The 24,408-nt window shown below is 40.2% G+C and overlaps 1 protein-coding gene across 1 annotated transcript in view; it reads right to left on the bottom strand.

The window, feature by feature from the left end:
- Positions 1–7,749: 7,749 nt before the first annotated feature.
- AspRS (aspartyl-tRNA synthetase) overlaps positions 7,750–24,408 on the bottom strand; it is a 47,728-nt gene continuing 31,069 nt past the window's right edge. Inside the window, exons 4-6 of the mRNA XM_071658260.1 lie at positions 21,554–21,714; positions 20,952–21,053; positions 7,750–13,943 (exon numbers count right to left, since the gene is read on the bottom strand). Coding sequence (XP_071514361.1) covers positions 13,440–13,943; positions 20,952–21,053; positions 21,554–21,714 — 767 coding nt within the window. The 3' untranslated portion in view covers positions 7,750–13,439. The remainder of the gene's footprint in view (positions 13,944–20,951; positions 21,054–21,553; positions 21,715–24,408) is intronic.

Below are 24,408 nucleotides of genomic sequence, written 5' to 3'. Positions count from 1 at the left end.
GGGCACATGGAGAGAATGAGTGAGGAAAGATTGACCAAGAGGATATATGTGTCGGAGGTGGAGGGAACGAGGAGAAGTGGGAGACCAAATTGGAGGTGGAAAGATGGAGTGAAAAGAATTTTGAGTGATCGGGGCCTGAACATGCAGGAGGGTGAAAGGCGGGCAAGGAATAGAGTGAATTGGATCGATGTGGTATACCGGGGTTGACATGATGTCAGTGGATTTAATCAGGGCATGTGAAGCGTCTGGGGTAAACCATGGAAAGTTGTGTGGGGCCTGGATGTGGAAAGGGAGCTGTGGTTTCGGGCATTATTGCATGATAGCTAGAGACTGAGTGTGAACGAATGAGGCCTTTGTTGTCTTTTCCTAGCGCTACTCCGCACACATGAGGGGGGAGGGGGATGGTATTCCATGTGTGTCGGGGTGGCGATGGGAATGAATAAAGGCAGACAGTGTGAATTGTGTGCATGGGTATATATGTATGTGTCTGTGTGTGTGTATATATGTGTACATTGAGATGTATAGGTATGTATATTTGCGTGTGTGGACGTGTGTGTATATACATGTGTATGGGGGTGGGTTGGGCCATTTTCTTTCGTCTGTTTCCTTGCGCTACCTCGCAAACGTGGGAGACAGCAACAAAGCAAAATGATAAAAAAAAAAAAAAATTTCTTCATAAATGGTGATGTGTTACAGCGTAGTCAAGATAATTCCTAAAATTTCTTATTCACCTTTATAGATTCATAGGTACCGCTATTATATCCTTTTCTTTTTATTTTGGGATCAGATTTTCGTAGTTCATGGTAGAGTGGTAGTGGCTGCAGCATATGAATCTTTAGGTCACCATACTTGGTGGGCATAAATGATTCTTGGTAGAACACAACCATGCAATGCTGCAGATGCTACAGAGAGCGATATATTGAATTGCTTCCCCCATCAATACTGGAGAAAAAAGACTTCTTGCCTCACCCACTGCCACTTGGGGAACAAGGCTCCTTGCCTCCACCACCAGGACCTGAGGAATAAGGCTCCTTGCCTTTCCCTTTATGGTTTGGTAATGATAATTGCTATAAAAACATAGACATTACGGACGAAATGTTTTTGTATATTCTACCATCCATGCTACCATGGTGGGGGCAAGGGAAGGTGGAGGATTAAACTGTAGAGGACTAGTGTCAACAGATTCACGGCATGTCAATCTTATCTTGTAAATTGAACAATCTCTTGCTTTTTCCTATATTGTGTTTGTTTATCGTATTTGGTGATGTATTATGTATGATTAATGTAGGTTAATTTTGTGAAAAACAGAACAAATAAAAACAATGGTGAATGGTGGGATGAAGTGAGAAGTAAATGGAGTGAGTATCTTGAACTGTTGAATGTGTTTGATCATACAGTGTTTAGGTCAGTATAGTATGCAAAGGTAAAGTGGTTTGGTGAAGAGAGATGAGGTGGTGAAAGCATTACATAAGATGAAATGTGGCAAGACTGCTGGAGAGGATGATATTGCAGTTGAATTTCATAAGAAAGGGGGTGACTGCATTTATGATTGGTTAGTTAGGGTTTTCAGTGTACACATGGATCACAGTGAGGTGCCTGAGGATTCTCAGGGTGAATGTATAGTTTCATTGTATAAAAAACAAGGGGGATAAAGGTAAGTATGCAAACTACAGAAGTAAAAGTTTATTGAGCATACCTGATGAGTTGCATGGGAGAGTGGTGATTGAGAAGTGTAAAGCATGTACAGAGCATCAAATGGGGAGGAGCAGTGTTGTTTCAGAAGTGATAGAGGATGTGTTGATCAGGTGTTTGCTTACAAAAAATGTGTGAGAAATACTTACAGAAACCACTGAATTTATATGTGTTATTTATGGATCTGGAGAAAGCATATGGTGTTGATTGAGATGCCTTTTGGAAGCTCCTAAGAATATAAAGAATATATGGTATGGGAGGAAAGCTGCTAGAATCAGTAAGAAGATTTTATCTGGGGTGTAAGGCATGTGTGCAAGTTGGTAGAGAGGAGAGTGAGTGGTTCCAAGTGAAGGCTGGTCTGTGGCAGGGGTGTATGATATCACCATGGCTATTTAATTTGTTTATGGATAGGTGACAGGGGAGGTAAATGCGTCTTGGAGAAAGGGTGAGTATTGCAGTCTTTATGGGATGAGGAGGCTTGGGAAGTGAGTCAGTTGTTTGTTGATGACACAGCACTGGTGGCAGATTTAAGTGAGAAATTGCTGAAGTTGGTGATTAAGTTCAGAAGAGAGTGTGCAAAAGGAGGAAGTTGAGAGTAAGTCTGAATAAAAGCAAGGTTATTAGGTTTAACAGGGTTATGGTACAGGTAGTTGGGATGAGTTTGAATGAAGAAAAATTAGAGGAAGTGAAGTGTTGTAGATACCTGGGAGTGAACACAGTGGTGATGGAACTATGGAAGCAGGAGTGAATCATAGGTTAAGTCAGGGTGTGAGGGTTTTTGGAGTATTTAAGAATGCCTGGAAAGTGAAGTAGTTAATCAGGAGGACAAAAATGGGTGTTTGAAGATATATTAGTCCCAACACTATTATGTGGTGAGAGGCATGGGCTATAGATAAGGCAGTGCAGAGGGTGAATGTGTTGGAAATTAAATGTTTGAGAACAGTATGTGGTGTGAGGTGGTTTGTTTGAGCAGGGAGTATAAGAGTAAGGAATAGTTTGGTAATAAAAAGAGTGAGGTATAAGAGAGCTGAAGAGGGTGTTCTGAAATGGTTTGGACACATGGAGGGAATGAGTAATGAAAAGGGTGACAAAGGGGATATATATGTCAGAAGTGGAGGGAAGAGGAAGGGGTAGACCAAATAAGAGATAGAAGGATGTTGTGAAAAGGACATTGATTGATCAAGTTCTGAACGTGGAGGAGAGTGAAAGGCATGCAGGAGATAGAGTGAACTGGAACGATGTGGTATACAGGGGTCGATTCATTGTCAATGGACAAACCAGGGCATGTGAAGCAGCCAGGTTAAATCATGGAAAGGTCTGTGAGGCTTGTTTTGGATAGGGTATGGTTTTTGTGCATTACACATGACAGGTAGAGAATAGATGTGAGCAAATGCGGCCTTTATTCGTCTGTTCATGTTGCAACCTTGCTAACATGGGAAATTGCTATCAAGTATAAAAAAACTAAGATTATTGTTTATAAAAGTAGTTTGAAATTTTTTTTTTTTTTTTCATACTATCCGCCATTTTCCGCGACAGCGAGGTAGCGTTAAGAACAGAGGACTGGGCCTTTGAGGAAATATCCTCACCTGGCCCTCTTCTCTGTTCCTTCTTTTGGAAAATTAAAAAAAAGAAAAAAAAACGAGAGGGGAGGATTTCCAGCCCCCCGCTCCCTTCCCTTTTAGTCGCCTTCTACGACACGCAGAGAATACGTGGGAAGTATTCTTTCTCCCCTATCCCCAGGGAAAATTTGAAATAGTTTTGAAATAGTTCATGTATATTTTTTGGCCTCCCAAACCTAATTACTTCACTTTAAATCAGTTAAACTATAATCATTTGCAATTTGATAATTTGAGAAGACTTCTGGTACCTAACCTGTGAATTATGGCAACTTATCTGTGTCATTTAACTCACTCATGAGGCTCACCGACCTGTTCTGCTTTCATCACTGCTATGTTGGAAGAATTATCTGGCCATGTAAGTTATGTTTGGTTACTGTTTTGTTCATATGGTTTGCTTTTATATGTACTTTTCATTTTGTAATTGAAACTCTCTTTACACCCGAGTGAATAGAGAGATGAAGACACTTAATCTTACTGGTTTCCTGAAGGACATCAGTATTGTATCCAAGATATTTGAATAATTTTCTAAATACAGGTACACCACCAAATTTCCGGCTACTGATGGTTCGACTCCTCCTTTAGTTTGGACAAAATTACATGAGGGAACTTGAAGTTACCACGGCCACCAGACTAGTTTACTGGGAAGCCACAGATAGCATTGTGTGTATAGCGCGCTCATTTACATTCTTTACACTGCACTTGTTGGTGGTGATACTGCAATTTTGTGAAATTCTTAGCTTATTTTGCTTAAATTTAGCCCTAGCTATGGCTTCTAAGACATATGAGAGTGTCAGTCATGGTGTCAAACGTAAACACCAGTCCATATTGATCCAAGATAAAGTAGAGCTGTTGAATAAAATGGACCGTGGTGTTTCAGTGCATAAGCTGTGTGACATCTACAGTATTGGTTCATCAACTGTTTATGATATAAAGAGGCAAAGGGAGAAAATATTGAAATTCTATGCAGACAATAATTCCAAGAAACAAATGATGATTTGAAAAACTATGGAAGATGGTAAGAGTACTGAGCACGATCAAGTGATGATGGAATGGTTTTGACAGCGTCAGAGTGATGCAGTGGACTTGTCAGGTAGCATGATAATGGACCAGGCTAAGTTGTTCCGTAAAGAACTTGAATTACAACATGAGCGTGACTATAGTGAAGGATGGTTTCAAAGATTCAAGAAGCATCATGGAATTTCCATGAATAAAGTTGTGCAGGGAAAAGCTGTCTGCAAACCATGAAGGAGCTGCCGAGTATGTGTACAAATTTGCAAAACTTGTAGCTAACGAACACCTCAGTCCTAAGCAGGTGTATAATGCATATGAAACTGCATTATTCTGGTGATGCACACCTAGGAAAACACAAACAACAGAAGATGAAGACCCCACAGGATTCAAACTGGGGCGTATCTAGGGGAAATAGCGCCTATAGTAAGCACTGAAATTGCACCCCTGTCCAAACTTATGACACCAATTTTCTTTATTTTAATTACCTCCGCCAAGGAGATCATGTTTGTACCAGCGTTTGTTTGTTTGTGTGTGAGCAACTTGCAACAATGGTTATGAACAAATTTTTATGAAATTTTCAGGGAAAATCAGAAATGACACAAGGATCAATTAATTAGATTTTGGGAGTGATCCAAATAATTGTGTGGATCCAGGATACCATTACGGAAATATCAATTTTTGTGAATAACTATTGAACTAATAATGATATCAATGTGATCCTAAATGCCAAAAATATGTTTTCATGGGCAAGAAATCAAAATCTTTAAGATCCGAATCATTGTCTGGATCCAGGACACCATTACGCCACTGGCATCCCCCTTTAGTGGCGCTCAGGGCACCTCCCCTACCTACCGTACCCTAGAAATGCCACTGGATTCAAACAATCTAAGGACAGACTTACCATCTTAGGGTGCTCAAACATTTAATATTTGTTTAATTCAAATTTCTAACAGTCCATGGTACACTTTAGACATATGGGAGATGTATAATTAGTGGGTTAGAGGTGTGTTGGTCCTGCAAAATGGTTAATCTGACAAGGCTTTAGAACCAAGAGTGCTGGAAAATTGGTGGTGTACTTGTATCAGAATTTCATTATTTTAACTTTGCATAATCCATTAAAGTATTTCGTAATATTTTTACTTCTTACAATTATAGATGTGCATATGTGGGCATTTATGTATATGCATGTGTATGTTTCCATGCGTTACCTCGCTAACACAGGAGATAGTGACAAAGTATAAAAATATAATAGACAATTGTAGATATTGTCTTTAAGAAAAGGAAATTCACTACTACAGGTTCAGTATCCCTTATCTGAAGTGCCTGGGACCAGAGGTGCTTTGGATTTTGGATTTTTTTGGATTTTGGAATATTTGCACATACATAGAGATATCTTGGGGATGGGACCCAAGTCTTAACAAAATTCATTTATGTTTTATATACTCCTTATACACATAGCCTGAAGGTCATTCATACAATATTTTTAAATAATTTTGTGCATGAAACAAAGCTTGTGCAACACTAAACCATCAGAAAGCTTAGGTGGCACAACTTCATCCGCCCATGTGGACAATCGTTGGTTGTTTGGCATCACCTCCATTCCTGACTTTGACTATATATGCTATTGATAAGCAATAATTTTCTTACACGTATTCGCACATAAGTACTTAACAATAAAAAAAATTTCTTAATGCTACCTCGCTAATGCAGGAAATGGCAAATATGTATGAAGACGATGAGAAAATAATGTTTAAGGTAACTAAGCAGCCCAGTAACATCAGCAGAATACCTGTATCAGCTGTTAAACAATAACAACAAACAGTGCAGGTTTCCAATTTCCTCCTACACTGCTGTAATTTGATGAAAAGGTTACAGTACATTTTATTTTATTTTTGTGGGTTTTATTTGAGATATAAAAACAAATGGGCATTTATAATAAATACAGGTAACTGTAAATGTAATGAAAACTGGAAAAATTTCAGTGCAATAATGTTGCTGGTTATATTACACTGATAAGTACAGCACAGCCCAGCTATGATTGTAAGTTGTAACCTGCGGTGTGTGTGTGTAACCCTTAACTTGCACAGTGGTGTTTAAACTAGCTTAACTACCCCCCTCGCTCCCTGCATATGCCCCGGCAGTGCCATAGGACTTTGAACAAAGAGAGTTGGGGGCAAGAAGTGTCGGCCATGTTGTGTTTATCTTGATATTGTATCAGGCACAAGAATCTGGAGTGCATTACTGTAATGCCTCATATGCTTTAGAAGGACCAGTATTGGTGATTGCTAATTACAGAGTTTAGGAGAGGCTGTGGTCAGGGGTCGAAAATGGTCCGAGTTAGTATGGCAGATGGGCCAAGTTGGTAATCCTAAATGGTCCAAGTTGGCAATGGGCCGAGTTAGACCTACATTGCTCAAACATAGCATTTTAGGTGATGAAATTCAGATTTCACTTGAAAATAATATTTTGCACTTACCAAGGAAAGCTTCATCTCTTTGCTTACAATAGAAGATAAATGTAGCAATGATTACATTTGACCTGAAAAACTTGAGAGGGAGGGTACATCACTTTTGACATCATCGTGACAAGAAACATCATAAATTGATGGATCAGGAAGTGGGTTATTTAGGGATGAGGAAGCATTCTGCTGGATGGCCTTTTTAAATGTTCCTTCCAAAGTCATCTGCCTCATTACACAATAGTTTTTGTCTTAGAAGTCTCTCTTTGATTTTATATACTGATGTGATTTTTTATTCTGTTTGAATGTATGCTCCTCATGTCCTTCGTTAAGTCCATCACACATTTTCACTTCTGCAGTGTTAACAAAGTCATCATCATGTCTTTATTATTATGATCACCTTGACTCATTACCATTTCAGCTATTTCTTTGTAGGTCAGTGAATAAAAATCTGGAGCCTCATTATTGGTTAAAAACTTCAGTATCTGCTACTTCCAGACTTTTTGACATTTTCAACAATATCTTTGTACCTTTGAGCAGAAAATAAGCGAAAAACAGAGTAGTGCACATAGGTCTGGCTGTGACAATGATTTGTAATAAACTGGTGCCAACTGAGTGTCAGAGCCCAGCATAGTCTAATGAGGTCAGGTGTGGAATTTGTCACCAATCAAAAAGTTTCGGATTTTCGGATTAGGGATATTCACTATGTAATTCGTCACCAATCAAAAAGTTTCGGATTTTCGGATTAGGGATATTCACTCTGTAATGACTGTTGTTGATGCAGCAGATACTACCAGATAATCACTTAATCATAATGGAAATGTGAGAATTTGAAGACTTGTTTTTGGCCTATTCATGAATGAAAAATGGACAGTCACCAAAGTATATGGGTTATGAGTTATTTCACATAGAATTCAATGACATAAGTCATTAAACTACACAGCTGCGGGTTAAGCATATGCGTTTACATGCCTTTTAGAATGTTTATTTTCCTTCAACCACAAAACTTATAAACAGGTCAATCACACTTATGAACAAGGTCAACTCAGAACAGATGGAATACAGCCACAGAAATTAAAATTATTAGCTTTGCCGGTATAGAGTGACATACCAAAAGGCTTACTTGAAATCAGAGATCAAAAGACATCTTACAAAACCTTCAATGACATCATATACATTTTTTCTGGGTCCCATCAACCTAAATTTTTATCTTTAAATTTTGTCATTCAACAGAGTACAATTATGAAATAATAAAGTGGGATCCCTGAGAGCATAATATAAGGCACCTTTTTACCTACAATGCAAAAATATATTGACAAGGTAAACAAACTTACAATACAAAAACCCACTACTACAGTAAAACCGCAATAACTTCAAATATGAAATGGGAATGATAGCCATTAGAAAACATATGAAGCACACTATCAAATTCATCCAATGTATCAGTTGTTTTCACTAGTTACCGTTTTCACCATCAAACTTCTTAACACTGAAAAAAAGTACTTTCAAAACTGCAAGATCAATAACAAAAATTTAATTTCTCAAGACAGTCCTTCAATTATTCTCTTACATTCTTTTCGATAATACTGATTGAGCTTCATTGCCAAACCTTTTCTAGCTTCTTCCAAAACATGTGACTATTCTCATGGAAGAAATAAAGATAAGCCAATACTTCCAGCATGAATAAGTGTACCTAAATACAAAATGACACATACGGTGCATGTCCAAAGGGAAACATTTATGAATTTGAAATATGCATGGCTATAGCTTCTCGATGTTGCAAGAAACATATCTCTGGCCATATTTCATCTAATGACTTCTACTGTGCCATATACAGCCTGGGATGCCTCGGGCAATTGTGACTGTGCTGTATAAGGTTTGAGGACACAGGCACTATAAACAGTATATTAGTGAGTCAGGATGTTACTGCTGGGAACCATTAGTTTTCCCATCCTTTGCCTATATTTTTTTTAAATCAGTCAGTAACCAACAAAATACCATAAGGGATAGAAATTATTTTCTTTTTATCAACAGAAAATGAATATAGATTAATATAATCTTTCATACTTGTCCACTCTTTCCCCATGTATATCATATTGCTCCAATTATAACATGATTGCAAGGTGAGATGTGTATATATTATTCTGTTGGGGATATCGTATGACTGGCAAGGTTGCAGCCGAAAAATTTACCTATTAAATAATCTCATCACACATGCGATTAATGCGTTACTTTACAATTCTTTTTCTTGTAATTGATCACCAACTCTTGCGTTAACAAATTAGCACCAGGAACAGATGAGGAAAGGCCATATATATATAGCAATACAGGAAAAAAATTCTTTTAGGTGGAAAAAAATGCAGAGGTACACTAAATATAAAGAGAAGCGAGTCAGTGTGTTAATCTTTATCATAACTTTTTATACCATATACTACTCATTTTCTCTACATATTCTTGTTCTCAAATCATATTGACTTTCCTCTTGTCTGGTTAAATTATCAGACCTTAAGGTTTTGGCAAAGAAGCTTTACAGGCTACTTGTTATTCCTACCAATCTATTATGAAGACAGCCGAGCACTCTCCTGCACCTACTTAAAGTCCCTTAGGTCAAAAGTTATGATTACCTCCAGCTTTGATGATATTGTTTTAAATGTCCCTTAAGTTAAACTGTGTTGGTTCTGGAGGATTATCTACCTCTATACCTCAAATCTTGTACCAAACTGAATAGTTTCTCTTGAATGTTCAGTCAAGACACCTGAGGTACAATGCATAGGCCTGCTTACCTTTCACAACTAGACTGGTCAGGTACACTGTAGATATACCACCATTTTATATTCCAAGTTCTCAACCCAGTGGTCCAAAATGCTTCAATACTGGCTGACAGTGAGTTGAACAATTTAAGCCTGCAGATGTTTGCACTGTTTTCTCATACTGTATTTATGGCTCCTCTCAAATTTACTGGTGATCACTTAAAGGTTTCCTTGCTTGTTATGCCAATAAGGAATGATTTTAGAGTGCACACTGACTACCCACACCTTTCAGACTTTTGGTGTAAATTATCATTTCTACTCCTTTCCGTCAAAGCAGGTTTTGAATGGTCTGTGCTACACTTAACACCAATTTTGCTCACTTTGTTAGATGTTAGCACACAATATTCTGCTCTCAGCTTTACCTCTCTTATTTAAAAAGGTTCAGAAAATCCAGATAACATTTTTTTAAAGTAAGGTCATCAGACATGATCACTCCCTGATCTTTTACATTTTCTAGTGATATGGAGATGTTTAACTATGTTTGGTATTCCGAGGGATTTATTTTCAATTCCCCATAACAAAACAGTAGAGACTTCTCAACTGTAAAATGGCATTTTACTTCTTATCACAATGGAAGACTTGACTAATGTCTGTAGTTTCTACATGTCTCCTACAGATCTTACTTTCATATGAAATCCATTCTTTCCTCTCATATTTTCATGGTCTTTCTACAAACCTTCCTGGTGTCGAACTCAATTTGGCTAGCGCCTAACTTCTTCAAAGACTTAACTGTTAACAGATGTTTTTAGTAGCCCTTTTTACATCTCTAACAATAAACTTCATTCCTGATTAAATTTTAAAGGAATCTGTCCTCATTCCAACATGAACATGCCCATTGCATGCCTTATAGATTTTAAATTTCCACACCCGGATGCCATCCAACTAAAGATTTCTCTCCCAGCAACCATAGTTTTCATTTTACCTGTTGCTCTCCTAACCTGGGAACTTTTATAGTTTTCTTCAACTATTCAAATTCCATCCACAAGGCTGTGACATCTTTCATCTTCAAACTAAGGTTCTTCAATTAAATTGCAATGTATACTATAAGGAATGGTTGAAATCCTACCACATAGGGGCCAAAGTTCACGATTTCTAATTTCTCATGATCTGGAACAAATTATCAACCATGCTTCCCATATTCCAAATTGTCATGAACACTCTTCTGTCAATCTGGATTAATTTTTCACACCTAGATCTTTTGAACAAAAGCTCCTCCCCACCTCCAAATGTTAAAACAGTACTGACACTTCAGTGGCACTAATGGACTGACTTCAGAAAATTCATTTTTTTAATTTTCCACAAGTTTGTTACTCACTCTCCTTAAGTGATGCTTATGTTTCCGCTATAGCCGAGGTTAATGTAGCAGAATTGGAAGCATATATCATATATTCATAATTCAACCATTCCTGTTCCGAGTCCATTCAGGCAAGGGTCATAGCATACAAGGGTCATAGCCTTACTCTTGGCTTTCATGTCTGCCTGAAATCAGTACAAAAATGTTAAATGTGAATGAAGCACTCATTTATCCAAACAGAATATGACAACCTCTCTTCTTTTACCAGATATATCTTTCTAATATCTAATATATTTTCTAATATCTAATTTACTTTGGTAGTCCTGCCTCAAGGAAACTGGAAGTCTTGTTCAGGTGACAAAAACTTTTTCTCTTCTGAACAGTTGTTCCAATCACACCGCTTTCACATCTGGGGAGTTACAGTTTTACATGCATGAGCATATCAAAAAGTAAAGCCTTTTTCTTTTTTCTCTCTCTAGGCCAGGTTCATGCAAATAAATGAACTGAAGTGGTTCTTCCTGCCATTGCTGGGTTTCTTAGCTCTGCCACCAAAACTACATCACTCAACAGGGCATATAATGACAACACAGTGTCAGTGCATTTAAAACAGCATGCAACTATTGAGTTTCTTACCGCAGAAAACATTCCACTCATCACAATCACCAATAAATAACAGTTAAGTAGGAAGCAGTCAACTTGTTAGCTCTTCCAATCTGACCTTAAAACTTTGACCCACTTTCCATGTGTTGCACTCTTCATTTTCTTTCCCTTTCCTACAGAAACCATATTTGCATGATTTCTTTCCCTGTGAACTCTCTTCTATCTGTGCCCTAGCCACTGCATTACATGAATACTGTGTGGCATTTGGCAACTAAAGGGCGATCTGCTGTGATGTTTTTTTCTTGCATAACAATACTAAGCTTTGAAAATCAATACTTTCTCGTCTCTTGTAACACCTACAATTTGCCCCTTAAACCAAAATATTTCCTCTTCTTTCCTTACGCTTATATCTTTTAAGTCCTTTTTCAGGTGAAGAGGACTTTTGTCTGTTTTCAAGCCTTAAAAATATGCTATGCCTTGTGTATATATTCATGTCAGATGTAAATACAAAAAGTAGAGGGGCACAAACAGTTCCCTTGAGAAAGTTATTTTTCGAGGCAAAACCAAAAACTGCCTGGTTTACATGTTATCTAATTATGGGTAACTGTAAATTCATCTACCCATTTTACTGGTTATTTCTATTTTATGCATTAGAGTTAGGTTTCACTGGTTACATTCATAAGAGACTTCTGTAATCCATTTAAATTTTTTTGTTTTGTTTTGTTTTTGTTTTTCACAGCCTCTTCATGCAGTAATCCTCCTGCCCCACAGCCAAATTGCCCTGAACTATGTAGACTGCTCACTTCTGTGAGGTCATTCAGTCTATATTCTATATTAAAACTTTTTCAACATTTTTAACAATACATGACAATGCTACTGATCTACAGTTTCTAGAATCAGTTTTACTCATTCCATGAAGGTAAAGGGATTAGAAAGTTTTTGCTTTTCTAGGGTTACACTAGAACCCAAGCTTTCTTTTTCTGAGGATGTTCAATAAATGCTTTTGGCATTTTGCATTTAGTTCAAAAGGCATGGGCATAATCTGTGTGGCCTTAAAATCCATGTGCAAGATGGTAAATCTAACCATATGCAACAGGTCAATGTCAATGTTCGATATCATTTGGCTTTTTAAACATCAAATTGATTTTGGGCTCATTGTAAAATGATTCATACTGCTGCTTTATCATATATGTTAAATGTCAGTAAAGTGTTTAGAGAGGATCTTAAATGATCCTGCAGATTATGAAGCAGGAATTTGCTCAGCCTCAAAGGAAAGATATACATATCTGTACTACAGTTAAGTACGGCAGAGGTTATGCAAGTACAAGCAACCCTTTTTTTTTTTTATCTTTCCCCTATCAATTAAATATCCTGAGGATTAAATAGAATACTTAGGGAGATGAAGAGATAGTCAATGTCCACTACAGTAAACAATCATTTGCACTTTTGGCAGTGACAAGGTCAATTTAAAACCATAAATGATACACCTTCAATACTTTCACCTGAACTAGGACCTAAGCCTATATTTGTACACTGGTTCTGCATTCTATGTGCAGCACATACAAGTAAACTTTGAAAGTGGAGTATCCAATAAATGCTCTTACATTTCGAGGCAGCACATAATTCATTCAGTTTTGTAGCTTGTACTCACAAAATGTGGAGAGCCTCGAAAGGGAGCCAATTATTTAATTATATCTTGTAAACACTACCAAGCCTGTTCTTTTCTTACAGGAAAACAAGTAGAATTAATTGTGACCCATCAATGTTCCATACATAATTGTCCTTAAATAATTATCAATAAAAAACCATGGAAAATTTTATTACTGCAAAGCTACTGTTAACTAGACTATAATTCCATTTTGATCCCTAGGGAAAATTATGTGGATAAACCCAAAACAAGATAGAACTGTCACACACTCCAACCTAATACCTTTGCCAAGATAGGGATTTATACACTAAGGTGTAATTCTTTTTGGGTCCCTTGGGAACATAGAGGTCTTTCGGATATTATCCAAGCCAAGATATAACATGGTAACCCGCTCCAAACCAATGCCTCCACCAGCATGAGGAGGACAACCATACTTGAAGGAATCTATATATGACTGGATAGTGTCAATTGGAATTCCATGAGCTTTTGCTCTCTCTACCAAGAAATCAGCATCATGAATTCGCTGAGCTCCTGATAAAATCTCCTCCCCACGCATAAACATATCATAAGAGTTACTCCATTTAGGGTCACTGGGATCAGGCATAGTATAGAATGGCCTTACAGCCAATGGGTACTTGTCAAGAATATAGAAATCAGTGTCATATTTGGCCTTCACTAATCGACCCAAAAGTTTCTCATTAGGAGTACTTAGGTCTTCAGTCTCTTCCATCTCTATGCCTGCCTCCCTTAACATAGCAACACCTTCTCGAAACTCAAGGCATAAAGGTGGATCTAAAAACTTGAAAGGTAGCTGGATATGATGGCAAATGGAACCAAGGGAGCTGGATATGATGGCAAATGGAACCAAGGGAGCTGGATATGATGGCAAATGGAACCAAGGGAGCTGGATATGATGGCAAATGGAACCAAGGGAGCTGGATATGATGGCAAATGGAACCAAGGGAGCTGGATATGATGGCAAATGGAACCAAGGGAGCTGGATATGATGGCAAATGGAACCAAGGGAGCTGGATATGATGGCAAATGGAACCAAGGGAGCTGGATATGATGGCAAATGGAACCAAGGGAGCTGGATATGATGGCAAATGGAACCAAGGGAGCTGGATATGATGGCAAATGGAACCAAGGGAGCTGGATATGATGGCAAATGGAACCAAGGGAGCTGGATATGATGGCAAATGGAACCAAGGGAGCTGGATATGATGGCAAATGGAACCAAGGGAGCTGGATATGATGGCAAATGGAACCAAGGGAGCTGGATATGATGGCAAATGGAACCAAGGGAGCTGGATATGATGGCAAATGGAACCAAGGGAGCTGGATATGATGGCAAATGGAACCAAGGGAGCTGGATATGATGGCAAATGGAACCAAGGGAGCTGGATATGATGGCAAATGGAACCAAGGGAGCTGGATATGATGGCAAATGGAACCAAGGGAGCTGGATATGATGGCAAATGGAACCAAGGGAGCTGGATATGATGGCAAATGGAACCAAGGGAGCTGGATATGATGGCAAATGGAACCAAGGGAGCTGGATATGATGGCAAATGGAACCAAGGGAGCTGGATATGATGGCAAATGGAACCAAGGGAGCTGGATATGATGGCAAATGGAACCAAGGGAGCTGGATATGATGGCAAATGGAACCAAGGGAGCTGGATATGATGGCAAATGGAACCAAGGGAGCTGGATATGATGGCAAATGGAACCAAGGGAGCTGGATATGATGGCAAATGGAACCAAGGGAGCTGGATATGATGGCAAATGGAACCAAGGGAGCTGGATATGATGGCAAATGGAACCAAGGGAGCTGGATATGATGGCAAATGGAACCAAGGGAGCTGGATATGATGGCAAATGGAACCAAGGGAGCTGGATATGATGGCAAATGGAACCAAGGGAGCTGGATATGATGGCAAATGGAACCAAGGGAGCTGGATATGATGGCAAATGGAACCAAGGGAGCTGGATATGATGGCAAATGGAACCAAGGGAGCTGGATATGATGGCAAATGGAACCAAGGGAGCTGGATATGATGGCAAATGGAACCAAGGGAGCTGGATATGATGGCAAATGGAACCAAGGGAGCTGGATATGATGGCAAATGGAACCAAGGGAGCTGGATATGATGGCAAATGGAACCAAGGGAGCTGGATATGATGGCAAATGGAACCAAGGGAGCTGGATATGATGGCAAATGGAACCAAGGGAGCTGGATATGATGGCAAATGGAACCAAGGGAGCTGGATATGATGGCAAATGGAACCAAGGGAGCTGGATATGATGGCAAATGGAACCAAGGGAGCTGGATATGATGGCAAATGGAACCAAGGGAGCTGGATATGATGGCAAATGGAACCAAGGGAGCTGGATATGATGGCAAATGGAACCAAGGGAGCTGGATATGATGGCAAATGGAACCAAGGGAGCTGGATATGATGGCAAATGGAACCAAGGGAGCTGGATATGATGGCAAATGGAACCAAGGGAGCTGGATATGATGGCAAATGGAACCAAGGGAGCTGGATATGATGGCAAATGGAACCAAGGGAGCTGGATATGATGGCAAATGGAACCAAGGGAGCTGGATATGATGGCAAATGGAACCAAGGGAGCTGGATATGATGGCAAATGGAACCAAGGGAGCTGGATATGATGGCAAATGGAACCAAGGGAGCTGGATATGATGGCAAATGGAACCAAGGGAGCTGGATATGATGGCAAATGGAACCAAGGGAGCTGGATATGATGGCAAATGGAACCAAGGGAGCTGGATATGATGGCAAATGGAACCAAGGGAGCTGGATATGATGGCAAATGGAACCAAGGGAGCTGGATATGATGGCAAATGGAACCAAGGGAGCTGGATATGATGGCAAATGGAACCAAGGGAGCTGGATATGATGGCAAATGGAACCAAGGGAGCTGGATATGATGGCAAATGGAACCAAGGGAGCTGGATATGATGGCAAATGGAACCAAGGGAGCTGGATATGATGGCAAATGGAACCAAGGGAGCTGGATATGATGGCAAATGGAACCAAGGGAGCTGGATATGATGGCAAATGGAACCAAGGGAGCTGGATATGATGGCAAATGGAACCAAGGGAGCTGGATATGATGGCAAATGGAACCAAGGGAGCTGGATATGATGGCAAATGGAACCAAGGGAGCTGGATATGATGGCAAATGGAACCAAGGGAGCTGGATATGATGGCAAATGGAACCAAGGGAGCTGGATATGATGGCAAATGGAACCAAGGGAGCTGGATATGATGGCAAATGGAACCAAGGGAGCTGGATATGATGGCAAATGGAACCAAGGGAGCTGGATATGATGGCAAATGGAACCAAGGGAGCTGGATATGATGGCAAATGGAACCAAGGGAGCTGGATATGATGGCAAATGGAACCAAGGGAGCTGGATATGATGGCAAATGGAACCAAGGGAGCTGGATATAATGGCAAATGAAACCATGGGAACTGGATATGATGGCAAATGGAACCAAGGGAGCTGGATATGATGGCAAATGGAACCAAGGGAGCTGGATACGATGGCAAATGGAACCAAGGGAGCTGGATATGATGGCAAATGGAACCAAGGAAGCTGGAGTGAGAAACAGGATGGGCGAAGGGCCAAAGGCCTTTGGTGCATTGAGTGATGTGCAGAAAGAAAGGTTACTTTCTGAGCAAAGATGGGTATGTTTGATGTTACAGTAGTCTCAGTGGTGCTGTATGGATGCAAGGCATAGAAGGATGTATTGGAAATGTCGTTTAGGACAACATATGGTGAGAGGAAGGTTGACAAAATTGGAAACAATGAGATGGGAGAGAGGAGCGATATTAAGATGAGTATGTCAGCGGATGGAACCATGGAAGCGGAAGTGGATCATAGGGTGGGGGAGGGGGCGAAAATTTTGGGAGCCTTGAAAAATGTGTGGAAGTCGAGAACATTATCTCGGAAAGCAAAAATGGGTATGTTTGAAGGAATAGTGGTTCCAACAATGTTGTATGGTTGCGAGGCGTGGGCTATGGATAGAGTTGTGCGCAGGAGGATGGATGTGCTGGAAATGAGATGTTTGAGGACAATGTGTGGTGTGAGGTGGTTTGATCGAGTAAGTAACGTAAGGGTAAGAGAGATGTGTGGAAATAAAAAGAGCGTGGTTGAGAGAGCAGAAGAGGGTGTTTTGAAATGGTTTGGGCACATGGAGAGAATGAGTGAGGAAAGATTGACCAAGAGGATATATGTGTCGGAGGTGGAGGGAACGAGGAGAAGAGGGAGACCAAATTGGAGGTGGAAAGATGGAGTGAAAAAGATTTTGTGTGATCGGGGCCTGAACATGCAGGAGGGTGAAAGGAGGGCAAGGAATAGAGTGAATTGGAGCGATGTGGTATACAGGGGTTGACGTGCTGTCAGTGGATTGAATCAAGGCATGTGAAGCGTCTGGGGTAAACCATGGAAAGCTGTGTAGGTATGTATATTTGCGTGTGTGGACGTGTGTATGTACGTGTGTATGGGGGTTGGGCCATTTCTTTCGTCTGTTTCCTCGCGCTACCTCGCAAACGCGGGAGACAGCGACAAAGTATAAAAAAAAAAAAAAAAAAAAAAATGTCTGGGAGAAATGAAAAGGTTTCCTGAAATGGTTTGGACATCAGGATAGGATGAGTGAGGAAAGGATGACTAAGGGAGTTTACGAAATGAAAGCAAAAGGAGCCAAAAAAGGGGAAACCAGCCAGGAGGTGGAGGGATAGAATGAAAAATGCTTTCAGCGTCTGAGGCCTGAACATACAGGAAGGAGAAAGGCACGCAAAAGATAGAGCAAATTGGAGTGATGTAGTTTACATGGGACATGCTGTCAATGGGTTGAATAAGCATAAGAAGCAGTTGGGGAACCATGGAAAGGTCTGGGTGGCCTGACTGTGGATGGGGGATTTCGTTTCAGTGAATTAAACGTGAAAGCAAGAGCAGATGAAAACAAATGTGGTCCACTTATTCGTCGTTCCTGGTGCTACCTCATAAACATGGGAAATGGCAAACCTGTATAAGATCAAATATTTATCACTGGGGATAGGGGAGAAAGAATACTTTAAACACATTCTCTATGTGTCATAGAAGGCAACTAAAGGGGACAGGAGCAGGGGGCTAGAAACCCTCCCCTCCTTGTATTTTAACTTTTAAAAGGGGAAAAGAAGAAGAGAGAATTCTGGGGTGAAGAGAGTGGTGAGAGTAAGTGAGCTTGGAAAGGAGATGTGTGAGGAAGTACCAGGAGAGATTGAGTACAGAATGGAAAAAGGTGAGAGCAAATGACGTAAAGGGAGTGGGGGAGGAATGGGATGTACTTAGGGAAGCAGTGATGGCTTGCACAAATGATGCCTGTGACATGAGAAAGGTGGGAGATGGGCAGATTAGAGAGGGTAGTGAGTGGTGGGATGAAGAAGTAAGATTGTTAGTGAAAGAGAGAGAGGCATTTGGACGATTTTTGCAAGGAAACAGTGCAAATGACTGGGAGATGTATAAAAGAATGAGGCAAGAGGTCAAGAGAAAGGTGCAAGAGGTGAAAAAGAGGGCAGATGAGAGTTGGCTGTGAGAGAGTATCATTAAATTTTAGGGAGAATAAAAAGATGTTTTGGAAGGAGGTAAATAAAGTGCGTAAGACAAGAGAACAAATAGGAACATCGGTGAAGGGGGCTAATGGGGAGGTAATTACAAGTAGTGGTGAAGTGAGGGGGAGACGGAGTGAGTATTTTGAAGGTATGTTGAATGTGTTTGATGATAGAGTGGCAGATATACGGTGTTTTGGTCGAGGTGGTGTGTGAAGTGATAGGGTCAGGGAGAATGATTTGGGAAACACAGAAGAGGTAAAGAAAGCTTTGCAGAAGATGAAAGCCAGCAAGGCAGTGGGCTTGGATGGTATTGCTGTGGAATTTATTCAAAAAGGGGGTGACTTTGTTATCTTGTTGGTGAGGATGTTCGATGCATGTATGGTTCATGGTAAAGTGCCTGAGGATTGGCAGAATGCATGCATTGTGCCACTGTACAAAGGGGATAAAGGTGAGTGTTCAAATTACAGAGGTATAAGTTTATTGAGTATTCCTGGGAAATTATATGGGAGGGTATTGATCAAGAGGGTCAAGGCATGTACAGAGCATTGGACTGGGGAAGAGCAGTGTGGTTTCAGAAGTGGCAGAGGATGTGTGGACCAGGTGTTTGCTTTGAAGAATGTATGTGAGAAATATTTAGAAAAACAGATGGATTTGTATGTAGCGTTTGTGGATCTGGAGAAGGCATCTGATAAAAGTTTATAGAGATGCTCTGTGGAAGGTATTAAAAGTATATGGTGTGGGAGGAAGTTACTCAAACACACTCTTTTTATTACCACACATCTCTCTGACCCTTTCATTACTTACTTGATCAAACCACCTCACACCACATATTGTCCTCAAACATCTCATCTCCAGCACATCCACCTTCCTCCGCACAACTCTATCTATAGCCCATGCCTTGCAACCATATAACATTGTTAGAACCACTATTCCTTCAAACATACCCATTTTTGCTTTCCAAGATAACGTTCTCGACTTCCATACATTTTTCAATGCTCCCAGAACTTTTACCCCCTCCCCCACCCTATGATTCACTTCCGCTTCCATGGTTCCATCCGCTGCCAAATCCACTCCCAGATATCTAAAACACTTCACTTTCTCCAGTTTTTCTCCATTCAAACTTACCTCCCAATTAATTGACTTGTCCCTCAACCCTACTGTACCTAATAACCTTGCTCTTATTCACATTTACTCTCAGCTTTCTTCTTTCACACACTTTACCAAACTCAGTCACCAGCTTCTGCAGTTTCTCACTCGAATCAGCCACCAGCGCTGTATCATCAGCGAACAACAACTGACTCACTTCCCATCACTCTCATCCACAACAGACTGCATACTTGCCTCTCTTTCCAATACTCTTGCATTCACCTCCCTGACAACCCCAAACCATTTCAACACACCCTCTTCTGCTCTCTTAACCATACTCCTTTTATTTCCACACCTCTCTCTTACCCTTCCATTACTCACTCGATCAAACCACTTCACACCACATACTGTCCTCAAACATTTCATTTCCAACACATCCACCCTCTTCACATCCCTATCTATAGCCCATGCCGCACAACCATATAACATAGTTGGAACTACTATTCCTTCAAACATACCCATTTTTGCTCTCCAAGATAATGTTCTCTCCTTCCATGTATTCTTCATCACTCCCAGAACCTTCACCCCCTCCCCCACCCTGTGACTCGCTTTGCTTCCATGGTTCCATTCACTGCTAACTCCACTCGCAGATATCTGAAACATCTCACTTCCTCCAATTTTTCTCCATTCAAACTTACATCCCAATTAACTCGTCCCTCAACCCTACTAAACCTAATAACCTTGCTCTTATTCACATTTTCTCTCAACTTTCTCCTTTCACACACTTTTCCAAACTCAGTCATCAACTTCTGCAGTTTCTCACTCAAATCAGCAACTAGTGCTGTTTCATCTGCGAACACAATTGACTCACTGCCCAGGCCCTCTCATCCCCAGCAGCCTGCATACTTACCCCTCTCTCCCAAACTCTACTACCCCTGTCCTAAAAACCCTATCTCTGAAGCTTCAGCAGTGCAAAATAAGCTGGCCATGTTAACTAGGCAGGACCATCAGTCACGAAACGTGGGGGTGGCGGTGTATGTATGTGTGAGGTTAGTGCAGGACAGGTAAAAAGTATGTGTTCAGTGTCTTTCGTAAGAAAGGTACATCTTGGGCATGAAATGTCCTGTGACACGTTGAATCAGCATTTGTGGTGTTGTAGAGATAGTTGGTGTACACAATATACATGACAGTGTCACTTGTATATACCTGGGGAATGAAGAAAATCATATGCACAATATATTTAAAATTCAATATTTCATGGTTCCTAGTTCTTTGGTGACTTTCACATCATGCACACCAATGGCATATAATCACATGTAATTAGTTGAAATTACCCATTTCTTTATTGAATGAGTAACGATGCATTCAATAATACATCATTAAGAAAGATGTAAAAGCTCATATTAACCTCTTAGATTTTTCATTACAGAAGTCAATATGAAATTTTCCTGGACCTATACACACCCTTCATCTTTTTACTTTTCCCTTGTGTATTGAGCCTGAAGCAACCTTAAATCATTTATAAATTATCTTTCTGAACAATCCAATGGTTTCTAATAAATTATTTGATAGAACTACATGTAGAATTTTACAAGACATATCCTGGGTAGTACTGAATAGCATTCCATGCTTAAAAGACATCATGGTCACCAGTGAAATATGTGAAGAACATTTTGCATGCACTATCTCCCTTAAACTTATGGTACAACACAGTTGCCAACACTCACCTTTCCTTCAATATCAACAATGCTTTCCTTGGTTATATTGCACACAAATTTGATCATCTGCTTGGACACTTTTTCACCAACTGCTACAACACACTGAACCGTGTGCTCTCGGCTTCGCAGGACAAAGAAAGCTTGCTTCCCTAAAATAAATTTGAACAGTTATGAATTCTACAGTTCAGTTGTTATGATCATGTATGAAAACTGGTTCTAATCCCATCTACACAGATATAATTATACTGGTTACATTTATATATTGGTGTCATAACTTATGATACTATTCTTGTAAGCCCAATAGTTTCATATCAATCACTCATGCCAACATATAATATCTCACAAGCAATGCTTCCATTGTAGATGCTTTGAAGAGCATTCAATCTTCCATGCACATCAGACTCAGAATTCCTTAAAGTCTCTCTCCTCACTCAACCTTCCACTATTTTATCCAATAATGCAACATGTAATATCCTGTTTCTCCTTAAAGAGTTTTCTTTAGTACCAACTGAAGTTAAACATTTATGAGACAGATTCCTTCCTCTTTTCTTCTATCATACTATCCTTGTAGGTAGTAGGTGACAGGCAGCCCCTGACCAAGAAAGTACAGTATTACTAGTAAAGTACTACCTGCCTAGGTATTAGGAACACTTTGTGAAGGATGTTCAGTGAGCCAGCACTCTGGTAAGTGTCATGTCTCGTTCCTTTGAAACAAGTTGCTCTCTTTCCTTTCTGCCTCACCCACATATAGCCTATTGGCATTCAGTTCACAAAAATACAATCTCTCTATCTCACACATAAAGCTTGACATGAAACTTGTACAACTTGATCTTCATAGCTCTAAGTTCTCCTGTGGTAAATTCTACATGCTAGCCCACCCCTTGTCAAAATCTCATCAAAAATACAACTTAGTTGTCATTCACCAAGAGATGTCATTCACGCTGCTTATTTATTTATTTATTTATTTTGCTTTGTCACTGTCTCCCGCGTTAGCGAGGTAGCGCAAAGAAACAGACGTAAGAATGGCCCAACCCACCCACATACACATGTATATACATACACGTCCACACATGCAAATATACATACCTATACATCTCAACGTATACATACACACACAGACATATATACACATGTACATAATTCATACTGTCTGCCCTTATTCATTCCCATCACCACCCCATCACACATGAAATAACAACCCCCTCCCCCCAGCATGCTGTGGTTTCGGTGCATTATACATGACAGCTAGAGACTGAGTGTGAAAGAATGTGGCCTTTGTTGTCTTTTCCTAGCGTTACTTCGCGCACATGCAGGGGGAGGGGGTTGTTACTTCATGTGTGGCGGGGAATGAATAAGGGCAGACAGTATGAATTATGTACATGTATATATATGTCTGTGTGTTTATATATATGTATACGTTGAGATGTATAGGTATGTATATTTGTGTGTGTGGACGTGTATGTATATACATGTGTATGTGGGTGGGTTGGGCTGTGGTTTCGGTGCATTACTACATGACAGCTAGAGACTGAATGTGAACGAATGGGGCCTTTGGTGTCTTTTCCTAGCGCTACCTCGCACACATGAGGGGGGAGGGGATTGTTATTCCATGTGTGGCGAGGTGGCGATGGGAACAAATAAAGGCAGACTATGAATTATGTACATGTGTATATATGTATATGTCTGTGTGTGTATATATATGTGTACATTGAGATGTATAGGTATGTATATTTGCGTGTGTGGACGTGTATGTATATACATGTGTATGTGGGTGGGTTGGGCCATTCTTTCGTCTGTTTCCTTGCGCTACCTCGCTAACGCGGGAGACAGCGACAAAGCAAAATAAATAAATAACTTCCAAAAGAAGTAACAGAAAAGGGGGTCAGGTGAGGATATTCCCTCTAAGGCCCAGTCCTCTGTTCTTAACGCTACCTCGCTAATGCGGGAAATGGCGAATAGTATGAAAGAAAAGATATATATATATATGGCTCATGGAGAAGTGCCTGAGGATTGACGGAATGCATGCATAGTGCCATTGTTCAAAGGCAAAGGGGATAAAGGTGAGTGTTCAAATCACAAAGGTATAAGTTTGTTGAATATTCCTGGGAAATTATATGGGAGGGTAGTGATTGAGAGGTTGACGGCATGTACAGAACATCAGATTGGGGAAGGGCAGTGTGGTTTCAGAAAAGGTAGAGGATGTGTGGATCAGATGTTTGCTTCGAAGAATGTATGTGAGAAATACTAAGAAAAACAAATGGATTTGTATGTAGCATTTATGGATCTGGAGAAGGCATATGATAAGAGTTGATAGAGATGCTCTGTGGAAGGTATTAAGAGTATATGGTGTGGGAGGCAAGTTGCTGGAAGCAGTGAAAAGTTTTTATCGAGGATGTAAGGCATGTGTACGAGTAGGAAGAGAGGAAAAAGATTGGTTCTCAGTGAATGTCGGGCTGCAGTAGGAGTGCGTGATGTCTCTGTGGTTGTTTAATTTGTTTATATATAGGATTGTTAGGGAAGTGAATGCACAAGTTTTGGAGAGAGGGGCAAGTATGCAGTCTGTTGTGGATGAGAGGGCTTGGGAAGTGAGTCAGTTGTTGTTCACTGATGATACAGTGCTAGAGGCTGATTCGGGTGAGAAATTGCAGAAGCTGGTGACTGAGTTTGGTAAAGTGTGTGAAAGAAGAAAGCTGAGAGTAAGTGTGAATAAGAGCAAGGTTATTAGGTACAGTAGGGTTGACAGACAAGTTGATTGGGAGGTAAGTTTGAATGGAGAAAGACTGGAAGTGAAGTGTTTTGGATATCTGTGAGTAGATTTGGCAGCGGATGGAACCATGGAAGCA

Source organism: Panulirus ornatus, chromosome 66, assembly GCF_036320965.1.
Source record: "Panulirus ornatus isolate Po-2019 chromosome 66, ASM3632096v1, whole genome shotgun sequence".
NCBI lineage: Eukaryota > Metazoa > Arthropoda > Malacostraca > Decapoda > Palinuridae > Panulirus > Panulirus ornatus.
This window is presented reverse-complemented; position numbering and strand designations above follow the sequence as displayed.